Genomic DNA, 15002 nt, shown 5'->3' with positions numbered 1-15002 from the left:
GTGAGGGAACACTGTAAACACATTGAGGAACCTCTGTTTTTTATTTTATTTTCTTGCTCAAGCAGAGGCTGGATGGCCATCTGTCAGGGGTGCTTTAAATGCTTTGAATGCGATTTCCTGCTTCTTAGCGGGGGGTTGGACTGGATGGCCCATGAGGTCTCTTCCAACTCTACTATTCTATGATTCTATGATTCAATTCACTAAGCAGAGATCGATGCAAAATTATTTGAGTTAAATATAGTAGAGTCTCACTTATCCAAGCTAAACGGGCTGGCAGAAGCTTGGATAAGCGAATATCTTGGATAATAAGGAGGGATTAAGGAAAAGCCTATTAAACCTCAAATGAGGTTATGATTTTACAAATTAAGCACCAAAACATCATGTTAGACAACAAATTGGACAGAAAAAGTAGTTCAATACGCAGTGATGTTATGTTGTAATTACTGTATTTACGAATTTAGCACCAAAATGTCACGATATATTGAAAACATTGACTACAAAAATGGCTTGGATAATCTAGAAGCTTGGATAAATGAGGCTTGGATAAGTGGGACTCTACTGTATCAGGATTGGCCTTCAGAACAAAAATTTAATTGAACTCTTGTTAAAAAAAAAAAACCAAAGCACATGGCTGCTTTCTTTAGTACCCTAGTTTAAACTGAAAGATCATTTTGTCATTCTGGCTTGGAAAGAACTGGGAGTCAAAAAAACACTTGCCAATCGGCTGCCAGTCAACCACTGCATCCCATTCTACCCCATGATAATCTTGTGTGGTGATGAATAAGATGTGTATTCTCAAAAAGCCATTGTGTGCGTTCCTGTTCTCCCTGGATTTGGAAGTTGCGGATACACATTCCAGGTCCCCAGGGCTCTTCCTTCATTCTGCTTTTCCCTCTGTATCCATGCAACCATCCATGGCTGGAAAATATGTTTTCAAAATCCCAAAACAAACTTTGACTTTGTACACAAGGGACTCCCATTTTGCGACACTCCATTGTATACACTGGGACTTGAGGAGCCAAGGTTTGGTATTCACTTAAGGTCCTGGGACCAAACCCCAGTAGATACCATTGATATAATTAACTTGCACCCATTTTGACCACTTAATACTCACAAAAGACAGACATTCCAGATAATGAAATTAATGTTAATTAATGTTAGCAAGCTCTGAGTAAAGCAGCTTAAACACATACTGTTTCTTTAACTATGTTATCTTCTCTCTTGTTCTTTTTTAAAAGAGTACTTCCTTTCTTTTCCATAGGGGAGAGTGAGTATAATCTCATAGTCGTTGGCGGAGGATCGGGTGGCCTCGCTTGTGCAAAAGAAGGTTTGTGCCAGTAATTCTTTGTGTTGTGCGTAGTTGTACAGCCATCAGACCTTGCAGAGTCAGTTTAGTGGGAAGCTCTCTGGGTGGCCATGGGTCTCTCCCTTGGCCTTGTTTGCTTTGTATGATTGTAAGGATGGAGAGAGAGAGCTGTGGATATGCCCTTGAACTCATTTTAAGCAAAAGTCAGATGTATAACTAATGCAATATCCATAGCTCTCTTCACCTGCAGGATCACCTACCTGCATCCAACAAAATATGTCATAGCTAGGAATTTTCTAGGTCCTCTAGACAATTCTATGATCAACTTCCTCTGGAAGTTACAATAGAGTCACCCTGGAGAAGCAAGAAAATTCATAGAGAGGCATTGCTAGGTCTTCCGAGACCTAGCAAACGTGTTCATTTCAATATGGTTCACCATTATCCCGTTTCCAAGCTAAGGGTGTTCTTCCATTGGCTTACTTACAAGTAAGTGGGCCCCTTTGTGCTCTGAGCAGTCCAGACAGGAAGAGCCTTTGTTCATTCCTGGAGAAAAACAGCAAAAATACAAGTAAAACAATTGTGGTTATACCTTTAGATGTTAGCCTGGGCCCTCTCACAGTACACAACTATGGTGCTACAATGTCACATCAGCATTCAAGGCTGCATCCTATGGAATCTTGGGAATTGCAGTTTATGGAGGAGCCTTCCCATTGTAATAATGCAATGTATTATTATTATGATTATTATTATTATTATTATGACACAGCAAACAAGATAGATATGCTGGATTTCGTATCACAAAATCACAAGTCGAACACTTCCCAAGTGTCTAGGACTGTGTGATGTATTTTCGGATGATGCGTGCAGATCCCAGCAGGGTGGCCTTTTGCAGTTGACAGATTGTGATTTTGTCAATGCCTATTGTTTCCAAATTCCAGCTGAGATCTTTTGGCACGGCACCCAGTGTGCCGATCACCACCAGGACCACCTGCACTGGTTTCTGCCAGAGTCTTTGAAGTTCAATCTTGAGGTCCTGATAGCGGCTGAGTTTTTCCTGTTGATTTTCCTGTTGTTGTTATTATTATTATTATTATTATTATTATTTGCGGACTACAGTGCATGGATTTATGTTGGTGTATGTTTAGTCTTTAAGTAAAGGTAAAGGTTTCTCCTAAAATTAAGTCCAGTCATGCTCGACCCTTGGGGGTTGCTGCTCATCTCCATTTCTAAGCCAAAGAGCCGGCATTGTCCGTAGACACCTCCAAGGTCATGTGGCTATTGGCATGACTGCATGGAGCGCCGTTTACCTTCCCACCGGAGCGGTGCCTATTGATCTACTCACATTTTTGAACTGCTAGGTTGGCAGAAGCTGGAGCTAACAGCGGGCGCTCACTCTGCTCCCCGGATTCAAACCTGTGACTTTGAATGCGATTTCCTGCTTCTTGGCAGGGGGTTGGACTGGATGGCCCATGAGGTCTCTTCCAACTCTACTATTCTATGATTCTATGATTCTACCTTTCGGTCCGCAAGTTCAGCAGCTCAGCGCTTTAAGACACTGTGCCACCGGGGGCTTTATAGTCTTTATAGATGAACAAATATTACGTTATACTACATACCATTGCTTTCCAGACTTTGTTGATCGTTGTATTAGGTTCCAGGCTTTGGAGGGTGGCGGGCTTGAGGTATGGGACAGCCAACTTGCTATCCCATGCCTCAAGGAACAGTCACTATTGAGGTACGGAGGGGATTCCTCAAAGCCAAAGAACCCAACTTAGCTTCTCGTCATTCATTTGCTATCCATAAAAAGATGCAACAGACCCCTAGGAGACCTTGAAGAAAACGTGATGCTGAAGGGTCTTATGGTAGCCATGAGATGGAGAAAGGGAGACCCAATGGGCCCTTAGTGACACTGGGGAATCCTGAAGGGGAAAATCCTGGCGAGCATTGACGCAAGCACAACTACGCTCTGCCCTTTCATAAATCCGTTATTTCTTCTTGTCTTTACAGCGTCCCAATTTGGGAAAAAAGTCGCCGTGTTAGATTACGTGGAGCCTTCTCCAAAAGGTAGGAGGCTTTCCCACTGTAACTCAAAACTAGCAAATGTATACTGTGACTTTTTCTATCCAAGGGCATCAGGATTTCTATCTTGCCTGTTCTGCTCATGATGTTCATCTGTTATGCTATCTCTGTTATGATAGGTTTCAAGCCAACATGGCATGGGGATTTGAGTGTTGGCCTTGGACTGTGGGAGGCGAGGGTTGCAATCCTCTACTAAGCCATAGGGACGCACTGGGTGACCTTGGGCAAGTCCCACTCTCTCAGCATCAGAGCGGGAAACCGCTGAATCGATCGTATCAAGGAAACCCTAGGAGAAAGTCCCTGAAAGTCAGAGCCAGCTTCAAGGCTCTCAGTAGGTCAGTTTATTTGTTCGGTTTAGATTTTGCCTCTCTCCTATGAATGACGTTCAGGTCAGGAAACCATTTAATAAAACAAATACAAATTAAAACATAATGCGCAAAAACCTATTCAGTTTTTGCATCCAGATATGTGATGACCGGTTACATTTCGTTATTACAATTTATGTATTTATCTGACTATCTTATAAGGGGTTGGTTTAACTTCCACTTTAGTAGTAAAACCGAATGACTGTGTCACGCCATGATGCATGTCTAAAATACAGACATAAAGGATTTAAAGCACAATTTGTAAGACAATGCATCCAGATATGTGGTGACCGGTTACATTTCGTTATTACAGTTTATGTATTTATCTGACTATCTTATAAGGGGTTGGTTTAACTTCCACTTTCGTAGTAAAACTAAATCACTGTGTCACGCCATGATGCATGTCTAAAATACAGACACAAAGGATTTAAAGCACAATTTTAAAAGCATACTAAAGGGTGTGTAAGACAATGCATCCAGATATGCGGTGACCGGTTACATTTCGCTATTACAGTTTATGTATTTATCTGACTATCTTATAAGGGGTTGGTTTAACTTCCACTTTAGTAGTAAAACTGAATCACTGTGTCACGCCATGATGCATGTCTAAAATACAGACATAAAGGATTTAAAGCACAATTTTAAAAGCATACTAAAGGGTGTGTAAGACAATGCATCCAGATACGTGGTGACCTGATACATTTCATTATTACAGTTTATGTATTTATCTGACTATCTTATAAGGGGTAGTAAAACTGAATCACTGTGTCACGCCATGATCCATGTCTAAAATACAGACATAAAGGATTTAAAGCACAATTTTAAAAGCATACTAATGGGTGTGTATTACAGTCCAAGAATGAGGGATGTAGAGTCGAAGTTGATGTGGGTTGTAGTCCACACTGAGCATGAAGCCATCAGTTGGACTTAGGATAGTTATCTCTCGGTGTTTCCCTTCAGATATGTAGGAACCGTCTATGACTGTCTCCCCTTTTCTTCTCCACCTTAGGAACCAAATGGGGACTTGGCGGTACCTGCGTCAATGTCGGCTGCATCCCTAAAAAGCTGATGCACCAAGCAGCACTTCTGGGAAGCTCTCTTAAAGATGCCCAGCGTTATGGCTGGAATATATCCCGTCCTGCGAATCATGATTGGTAAAGTGTCTGTTCTCATATGTGTGTTGCGCTGTAAATTGTACATAATAACAAGTGTCATAGCTAAAACTGATAGGTTGTTCACGGAAGCCTTTGGGCCGGTTCGGCAAACACTCTTCCCTGCTTACACTTTCAGTCTCATGACGCAGAACCAAGATCATCAGAGAGAGTCTTTGCAGCATGTGATGCTCAAGAACTCAGGGAGGCCTTTGACAAGGTTCCCCATGACATTCTCACAAAGAAGCAGTACTGGGAGTTATAGTTTCCCAAGGTCCATACCCTTCTCTGGGTGCATTTACACTATGGAATGAATACTCTTGGACCCCAATTTAAATAGCATAGCTCCATACTATGTGTTCCTGGGAGTTTTAGTTTTTCAAGGTCCATACCCTTCTCTGGGTGCATCTGTACTGGAGAATAAATGCAGTAGGGACCCATTTTAAATGCTATTATTATTATTATTATTATTATTATTATTATTATTATTATTATTATTATTTTATGATACAGCAAACAAGACAGATATGCTGGATTTCATATCACAAAATCACAAGTCGAACACTTCTCAAGTGTCTAGGACTGTGTGATGTATTTTCAGATGATGCACGCAGATCCCAGCAGGGTGGCCTTTTGCAGTTGGCAGATCGTAATTTTGTCAATGTCTATTGTTTCCAAATGCTATTATTATTATTATTATTATTATTATTATTATTATTATTATTATTATTATTATTACGCCATGTCTCCATGCTGTGCAGTCCTGGGAGTCATAGTTTTCCCAAGGTCCATACCCTTCTCTCGGTACATTTACAATATGAATGCCCTTGCACCCCACTTTAAATGCCATGGCTCCATGCAATGGCGTCCTCCTGGGAATTATAGTTTCCCAAGGTCCATACTCTTCTCTGGGTGCATCTGCACTGGAGAATAAATGCAGTAGGGACCCGTTTTAAATGCTGCTATTATTATTATTATTATTATATGTCACAGCAAACAAGATAGATATGTTGGATTTTTATTATTTATTTTTATTTATTATTATTATTATTATTATTATTATTATTACGCCATGTCTCCATGCTGTGCAGTCCTGAGAGTCATAGTTTTCCAAGGTCCACACCCTTCTCTTGGTACATTTACAATATGGAATGAATGCCCTTGCATTATAATAATAATAATAATAATAATAATAATAACTTTATTTTTATACCCCGCCCCATCTCCCTGAAGGGACTCGGGGTGGCTTACATGGGGCCTTGCCTGATACAACAATATAATAATAATAACAAAACAATAACACAATTATCCCAACAATAAAAACATCACCTTGCATCTCACTTTAAATGCCATGGCTCCATGCAATGGAGTCCTCCTGGGAGTTATAGTTTCCCAAGGTCCATACCCTTCTCTGGGTGCATTTTACACTGTGGAATGAATGCAGCTAGACCTTACTTTAAATACCATAGCAGTCCTGGGAGTTATAGTTTTGTGTGAGCTGCTACTTCTAACTATAGTTACATGAAGATCGTGACCACTTTTACCATCTCTTAAACCACCAGCCAAAATACCTCCTATATCAAACATATTCCTGCACCATCTGTTTGAGGCACCCTGATTTTAGGAAGAAGAAAGCATAGGTGACAAAGTTCTGGTTCAGTTGGACTTTCCTCTTATTTTATGGTCATTTGAAGGGTGCTTTTTTCTCCCTCCAAGGCTGGGGAGCATTGAGTGGGTTGGAGGGAGTCCTTGGGGTTCCCAGATGACGTTCCTTGGGATCAAATGGCACTAAAGCGTCCAGCTAAAAGAACATGCAGTTCAATAGATTGAGTGTGCTAGCCAACGGCCGTGACAAAGAGCTTTCACAGGTACAGGACATTTGAGATTAAAAGGTACAAAAAGCACCCTGCATTTTACATGCCAAAGTGATATAGGATAACAACATTTTCCAATTATATAAATTGCCAGCATTAAATAAACCAAACAAGTTAATACTTTTGAGTCCCTGTGACGATTTTATCTCATTCTCACTTTCTGGTCTTTTTTGCAGCCAAGGTTAAAAAAAGAGCCACTTTATGGTTTACATAATCATTGGAATCACTCAGAAATAATAACAATAACAACAATAATAATCTATTACCCGCACAACAACAACAATATAGTACCCGTGATTGTGTCCTCTGCAAAAAAAAAATGCACTTTGAGTAAAAAAAGAAAACCCTCTGTCTTTTTTTTTTTGCGAAAAATACACTCCAAACTGTCCACAATCATTGAAACTGTACCAAATTGTTAAAAATGACTAATTTCCTTCGAGAAGAAAAATCAGGGAAATTATGTCTGTTATTAGAAGGCTTTATGGCATAGATTTACTCAGGAGTAAAAATGGACCACATTTTAGATAAATATGCATAGGATTACACTGTTACACTTGGGTTCAATAAGGATATAGGATCACAATCCTAGATGTCACTGAAATTCCATTTTTTTGGGTTCTACCAGTGCCAAAAGGAGAGTTGTTTCCGTGCCTGATCATTCCTTTAATTCCTGGAATTCTCTAGCAACCTTTGTGTGTATTTAATACGCAATTTAAGAAGCATTTTGCCGGCCAAGAATTGATTTACAGCATCCAAGACGTACTGGTAATTCAATAGGAAGAAGAAAAAGCAAGCAAGGAAGGAGGAAAAAAGCCCAGCTTTGCATTAACATCCTGGCTTCTGTTTTCGCTATCTGAGGACAGCATCTCGCAACATTATCCTGCATGTGCGTTTATTTATTGTCTTAATTTACAGCCATTACCCTAAGTAATAGCTTGCAGTGTTTGGAAGATAAAACAAATTTACAACCAGTTACGGGGGGAAAATAAACGCCTGGACTGCATTGCCTTCCTGAATTAGTCCGAACACTCCAGATAGTGGCCGGATCATTGAAAAGGGGAAAGAGGAGGGAGGAGAGGCCCAAGACAAGTGAAGGAGTCTAGGGCTGGATCTATACTGCCATATAAAATCCAGATTATCTGCTTTGAACAGTGTAGACTAATATAATCCAGTTCCAAGCAGATAATGTGGATCTGAATTATATGGCAGTGTAGAAGGGGCTTGACCTAGTGATGACGGCAGTGTTTTAATATTGTTGGGCATCACTGGATAGGGGTTTTTTTTTGCCTGGTAAATACCTTTATTTAACCTGGACACGAACCCCTAAGAAGTGGGGCGATTGTAGTACAGGAAATTCAATGCACTTTGACTCTGACATAGCTGATTAATCGTAACCTCATTTGAGAAACTGTCTTGTTTTTTGTCAGTGTAGCCTTTCCCAGCTTGTTCCACATTCTAGATGTGTTGAACTGCAACACCTCAATGCCCTAAACTAGCTTTGCAAATAGGAGCATGACAACATAGTGACGAGAATGAGCATCTTCCCCGACAACACACAAGCCATCAGCGGAAGCAAAGACTTTAAAGTGAAGATCTGGGACATCCCGCAGCAAGCAGTGCTCGACACCTAGAGTTCATACTGGTCAAGTGACATGTGTGGCCTTCTGTCCTGCGCTGAGGATGGCAAGATTTTACTCTGGGAGACAAGACTGCCAAAACCAGCAACTTGGATAGCCTGCAGTGCCTCTAGCAACTTCCCTACCTCACTGATGTGGCATCCACATCAAAGTGACAAATTTGTATTGGGTGATGAAAGTGGAACTGTTGCTCTTGTGGAAACAAAAAATGTGGATCCTTTCCTTAGCTCACCTGGGTGTCATGGCATTTAATTTTTCTGCACACAGTTTGCTTCATTTGGCTTCCATCAGTAAATACTACTCAGTAGTCGTTCTTGACTCTATCTTTTCAGAAATCTTTAGAAACTGCTCCCACTGAGACTTTGTGAAAGACCTTGAACTCACTGACAACAGTCGGATGGGACCATCAAGTTCTACATCACACTGTTCCAACACAGAATAATCACCATTTTGGCAAAAACAACAACATAACTGCATAATTTTATATGTCCTGTTTTGAGTAGTTGCCCAATATACACAGGAGGTGTGTCAGCTTGGGGAAGCCTGCATTAATCATCCCCTTTCTGCACCAACAGCATGAAAGTGAAGCTCACCTTCAAGATGTCTCTTGAGCTTGTAAATGCCGAATGTGACCTTTCTCTGTTTGTTGCGCTTCCCAGGTCCACGATGGCGAAAGCCGTTCAAAACCATGTGAAGTCCTTGAACTGGGGGCACAGAGTACAGCTGCAAGACAAGCAAGTGCATTTATTTTCTTTCTTATAATGTTTGACTTCATTAGAGATGAATGGAGCCTTCAATACAAGTTTATAATTTATTCTCAGCATCATCTCAAGGTTCTGGGCAGTGATCGATGGGTTGTAGGCTTATTCGTTTCAAGAGCAATTGGCTTGGGGAAAGTTGCTGTGATAGGGTTGGGGGAGCTGGCCCATTTTCGTCCACTTATGGCCCCCTTTTCCCCCTTAGCTTAAGCGGCTGAGGGGTAAAAGGAAAGGTCCTGAGGCTGTTAGGAATTGTGGGAGTTGAAGTCCAAAACATCTGGAGGGCCCAAGTTTGCCCATGCCTGCAATAGATGGTGGTGGTGGTTGCACAGAGGTGCATAGTAGTTGCTGTTGTTGTCGTTGCTTATATCAATATTATTTTTTCTCATAGAAAAGTGAAGTACTTCAATTTGAAAGGCAGTTTTTTGGATGAGAACACCATTCGTGGGGTGGCCAAAGGAGGCAAAGAGGTAAGGCCTTATATATAGTTACATAGCTAGGTGTGCATGTATGTGTGTGTATGTATATATATGTATGTGTGTGTGTATGTGTATGTATATATATGTATGTGTGTGTATATATATGTATATATATATACACACACATACATATACCCTGTTTCCCCGAAAATAAGACAGCCCCAAAAAATAAGACCTAGTAGAAGTTTTGCTGAATTGCTAAATATAAGGCCTCCTCTGAAAGTAAGACCTAGCAAAGTTTTTGTTTGGAAGCATGTCTGCCAAACAGAACACCAGAGTATGCAGGATCGGTAAATGTACATACCAGTTGTACATGGAAATATTGGTAGTAACAAGAAATTCTTGATAGGATTCACAGTTTGTCTGGTTATGCTGATTTGTGATGACAACTACTGTACAGTATATAATGTTCATTTTTTTGTTCAACAATAAATGTAAATTCTTCTTCATGGAAAAATAAGACATCCCCTGAAAATAAGACCTAGCACATCTTTGGGAGCAAAAATTAATATAAGACACTGTCTTATTTTCGGGGAAACACGGTATATACATACACATACACACACATATATATAGGGACCGTGGGTTAAATCACTAAGCTGAAGAACTTCTTGACCAGAAGGTTAGCGGTTCGAATCTGCAGAGCCCCAGCTTCTGCCAACCTAGCAGTTCGAAAACATGCAAATGTGAGTAGATCAATAGGTACCGCTTTGGCGGGAAGGTAGCGGCGCTCCATGCAGTCATGCCAGCTATATGACCTAGGAGGCATCTATGGACAACACTGGCTCTTCAGCTTAGAAATGGAGATAAGCACCACCCCCCGCAGTCAGACTGACCTAGACTTAAAGTCAAGGGGAAACCTTTAAAATATATGTGTGTGTGTGATTTTCCAATGCATTTTGTTTCTTGGAAGGGCCTGTTCTAAATATTGACTTTTTGTCTTGGAACCGGGCCACTGTAGTTTGGACAACAACCGAAGCAGTCAAATTTTGAGGTGCCTGCCATGAATTTCTAATCGATTTTGACTGCCAACTTTTTTTAGCTTCTAGTGAATCTCCTGTTATGAATTTCAGCTTGAAAGTGGGCAATACAACACTCTCATCAGATTTCAAGGCATCAGACACGAAGTCTGAGCTGCCACAAACATGCATGAATTCTCTACTATGAATATATAGATATATATGTCATCTTCATGAGCATTCATATATATATGTTAGTGTGAATGAAGCTGTTTCTTTTCATCTCCCTGATATCTTTGTTTTTTATTCCTAGATTTTGCTCAGAGCAGAAAATATCGTCCTTGCTACTGGGGGGAGGCCTAAATATCCAACAAGTGTAAGTTGTATGAAGTCAGATGGGTGTTAAGTGTGGTGAAATGTCTGAACTGCTAAATGTTGATCCAGTATTCTTCCATGGAAGGCTGACTTTTTTGTTTTATTTTCTAATTTATTTTTCAGTTTTAGCCATGCATTGATTTATAATCACACACCTCAACCCCTTCAGTGATCTTATGAAGAGAGTTCCATCTTGTCTCTTTGCAGCAGATGGAGGCCCCTCCCCGCAATAACATGCTATGCTAGTTTTATATATATGTATATATATATGTGTGTATATATATATACATATATATATACACACACACATATTTGTGTGTGTGTGTGTTTATATATATGTATTTATATATACAATATAATTTACAATAATATATAATAATTATAGCATATTGTATATACATATAATATTCATATTATATTATAATACGATATAATACTAATAATACAATATAATAATAATAATTATATATTATATTTTATATATAATATTACTAATAATATTACAATATATTGATACAGTACAATATAGTAATTTATTACCAGTATTGTACTATGCTAATATAATATTGTATGTAAATTTAATTTGTAAGCCGCTCTGAGTCCCCTTCGGGGTGAGAAGGGCGGCATATAAATGTAGCAAATAGATAGCAAATAAATCTTGCTACACCTGAGGCACTCCAAGTGGCCAGTTACTAGTCAAAGGAAATTTAGTATAATAAAAAGTATAATGCCAAGTTTGTAACTTTGTTTGTGGTGTTTCTATATATTATAACTGTATTCTCCATTCGCTTCTGACACAATAAATAAAATAGCGGCACCTAGTGTTATAGAGATTAATTGCTTCTGTGTCCAGTTGCCGACATCAAACTAATTTTGACCCTTTGCTTTGTCCCAATATTTTCTCAGTCAACACTTTATATCTAAATGCATTAATCATTGCTGAATTATAAGAATTATAAACACAGAGAATAAATGATGGTTCCTGATAGTTTAGGTAACTTCCATTGGCAGTCGTACATTCAGATCAGAAGGACCTCCAGGAGCGCTTATACTATTTGAACTAAAATGTGTTTCTTCTCCCCAAAGCTTCCTGGGTTTTTACTGGTCTTTCTGTACCATTAGAATCTTATACTGGAAAAGAACTTCTTGGCAGTGATTCCCAAGCTCTGGAGCTTTTTGCCAAGGGAGGTTCTTTTTTGTTCTTCTTATTCAGACAGGGTTTTGACATTTGCGTTGCTCTTGAAGAAGAGTTTCCACTGGTCAGGTGATGTGGTTTTTCTTCTGTTTATGTGATTTTGACTGCCTTTTCAACCTTTTCCATTTGGCTTGCGTTTTGGTTATTATAGGCGCCTTCTGTTAGCCACCTTGAGTGCCATCTTGTGGTAGAAAGATGGGCTGTGAATGAAATCTTTACACATCTTGGATGCTGCAGTTTGTTCTGTTTACTCAGGAAAGTGGGGTTTGAACTGAGGGTGAGATTCCTGGCTTTAAAACCTCTTTTAGCCTTTCCTCAACATCAGGGCCACAAAGTTTGTTGCTAAACACACAGATGTCTATTATACACAGTACAAAAGGGAAAAAAAGGAAAAGTGTGGTATATAATATAATACAAGATAAGTTTGTTATTGTTATACGCTTCTATAGTAATGTAGTCCCTTGTATGTTACGACTTGTATCCCTGGAACCTACCAGTGAACTCTGTCCATTGAGTAAATCCACTTTGTTTCCACTTTGTTTTCATTTATACGAGGAATTTATACTGCATTTTATTTACTTTGAATTATTTCACCTTGAACAATACTACAACAGATCTTCAGAATATTATCAAGACAACGATAGGACTGTATTGAGAATTAACAATTACATGAGTTAGAACTGGATTTAAGACTAGAGACTGAATTAGCTTTAACCGAATTCAAACCCGATGTGATGTTGTAACTACAGTATTCGTTATTACTATATTGTATACATACAGATTGAGGATTGAATAAATCCATCTGGATACTATATATACAGGGAACCTATACTGTATTGTACTTTGTTTGAATTGTTACTATAATTAGGTTTAAGATTATTATTTGGATAAACGACAAGAACGGGGTTACGGTCAATCACAGGGTCAATTTAAACCCAATCCAGACCCGAGATGGTTTAAAACAGCTGTTACTCACCTATACAGTCTATATATATAAAAGGGTAATGAAATTTCGGCCTAGGACAAAACAACAAAACTACACATCCCAGAAACACTAAACTTGGCAGCACAACCCCTCATCCATGCCTCTACGTTCATACAACAAAAAGAAAAGAAAAATAAAGTCCTAATTACAGGGAGAAGAATAATTGTTTTTATCCAATTGCTGCCAGTTAGAAGGCTAAGCTCCGCCCACTTGGTCTCCTAGCAACCCACTCAGCCCAGGGGACAGGCCGAGTTAGGCCTCACTTAGGCCTCTTCCACACTGCCTATAAAATACAGATTATCTGATTTTAACGGGATTATATGGCAGTGTAGACTCAAGGCCCTTCCACACAGCTATATTACCCATTTATAATGGACTTAATGTAAGGTAAAACCTTTACCCTTTACCTTAACTACCACCAATTCCTCAATACTTTATTTCCCATACCACCATACTTCGCCACAGCAACGTGTGGCCGGGCACAGCTAGTATTTTATATACAAGTTGATGCTATAATCGTAATATACAAGGGACTACATTACTATAGAAGTGTATAACAATAACATAACTTACCTTGTATTATATTATATACCATACTTTCCCTTTTTTCCTTTTGTACCACAAAGTTTGCTGGGCAGCAGTTTCCATCATCCCCAGTCCGCATGGCAGATAATCAAATGTGGTGGGAGTTGTCTTCAATAACATTTTGTTCCTTTCCTCAGGCAGAATAGTACCTTCAGTCCCAAAAATATTTTTTTTCAGTTGGGGAAGGGAGTTTATTGGCTGAGCTTTCACCTTAATTTCGCCCTCTCTCTTTCTGATCACGATGAGGCTAATAAACGTAATCAATACGTGTATTTTTAAAATCTTGTTGAAAGACAGAAAACCACTGAACCAACAGAGGCGTGCAAAGTCCTGATTAATTCTTCATGCATGACTACTTTTAGATATGGAATCATTGAGTCTTCCTTTGTCGATAACAGCTACATTTTCTTTTCTTTCTTTAATAAAGGTTGCAGGGGCATGGGAGCATGGCATTACGAGTGATGATATCTTCTGGCTGAAAAAATCACCGGGGAAGACGTAAGTTTCATCCGCTCGGATTTGGAACACACTACTAAATGAGAGTTGTTGTTATTATTATTATTATTATTATTATTATTATTATTATTATTATTATTATTATTATTATTATTAATTGCACTTGCCTGTATTTTGAATTCTTGTTTTCCCATTCTCTTTCTCTCTCGGTGATTTTTTTCCTGTTAATAAAGTCTAACGGGGTATATTTTTGTTGCCAATATGTGCAGCTGGCCTGGGAAGACTGCGTCACCCTTGGATGTTGCTAAACTGTGGCCCCATCTACACAGCCATATAATGCAGTTTGAAACTGCATTATATGGTCAGTGCAGACTCATATAATGCAGTTTAACTGCATTTAATGAGTCTGCACTGACATATAATGCTGTTTCAAGCCCTTTCAGTGAGATCAATACTGATGAACATGGAAAGTAGTAGATCATCAAGTTTATGGATATCTTTAATGCACGGGGGAGACATTGCAACCTATTTAAATGCTGAATTATCATTACTGGAGACTTCTAGGAAAGGAAGGCAAGAAAATAGGGGCAAAGAAAGAGAAGAAAAGAAGGAAGGAAGGTTGGTTTATGAAGCAAACAGAAAAAGGAAAGTAAGAGCCACAAAGCTAATGCATACCCAGGCAACACAGGTACATACACTAGTTGTGCTATAAATGTGTCTTAATGGGAAATAGGGAAGAATATGCCTTTGAGGTGCATAGGGTTTTTACGCATGAAACTCCATCAGCTTCCTTTCCGA

At 39.2% G+C, this 15002-nt stretch overlaps 1 protein-coding gene and 1 pseudogene across 3 annotated transcripts in view; both read left to right on the top strand.

Moving 5' to 3' along the window:
- Positions 1-15002, top strand: part of txnrd2 (thioredoxin reductase 2) — a 63874-nt gene that overhangs the window by 5046 nt on the left and 43826 nt on the right. For all 3 annotated transcript variants that reach the window (XM_062958534.1, XM_062958532.1, XM_062958533.1), the window contains exons 2-8: positions 1262-1327; positions 3314-3370; positions 4760-4904; positions 9072-9146; positions 9562-9640; positions 10922-10984; positions 14176-14246. In XM_062958534.1, the coding sequence (XP_062814604.1) occupies positions 1262-1327; positions 3314-3370; positions 4760-4904; positions 9072-9146; positions 9562-9640; positions 10922-10984; positions 14176-14246 (556 nt within the window). The remainder of the gene's footprint in view (positions 1-1261; positions 1328-3313; positions 3371-4759; positions 4905-9071; positions 9147-9561; positions 9641-10921; positions 10985-14175; positions 14247-15002) is intronic.
- Positions 6713-8972, top strand: LOC134292915 (methylosome protein WDR77-like; annotated as a pseudogene).

Source organism: Anolis carolinensis, chromosome X (genome assembly GCF_035594765.1).
Source record: "Anolis carolinensis isolate JA03-04 chromosome X, rAnoCar3.1.pri, whole genome shotgun sequence".
In the NCBI taxonomy this organism is placed as follows: Eukaryota; Metazoa; Chordata; class Lepidosauria; order Squamata; family Dactyloidae; genus Anolis; species Anolis carolinensis.
The sequence above is the reverse complement of the archived record's forward strand: the minus strand, read 5'-3'. Positions and strand labels throughout refer to the sequence as shown.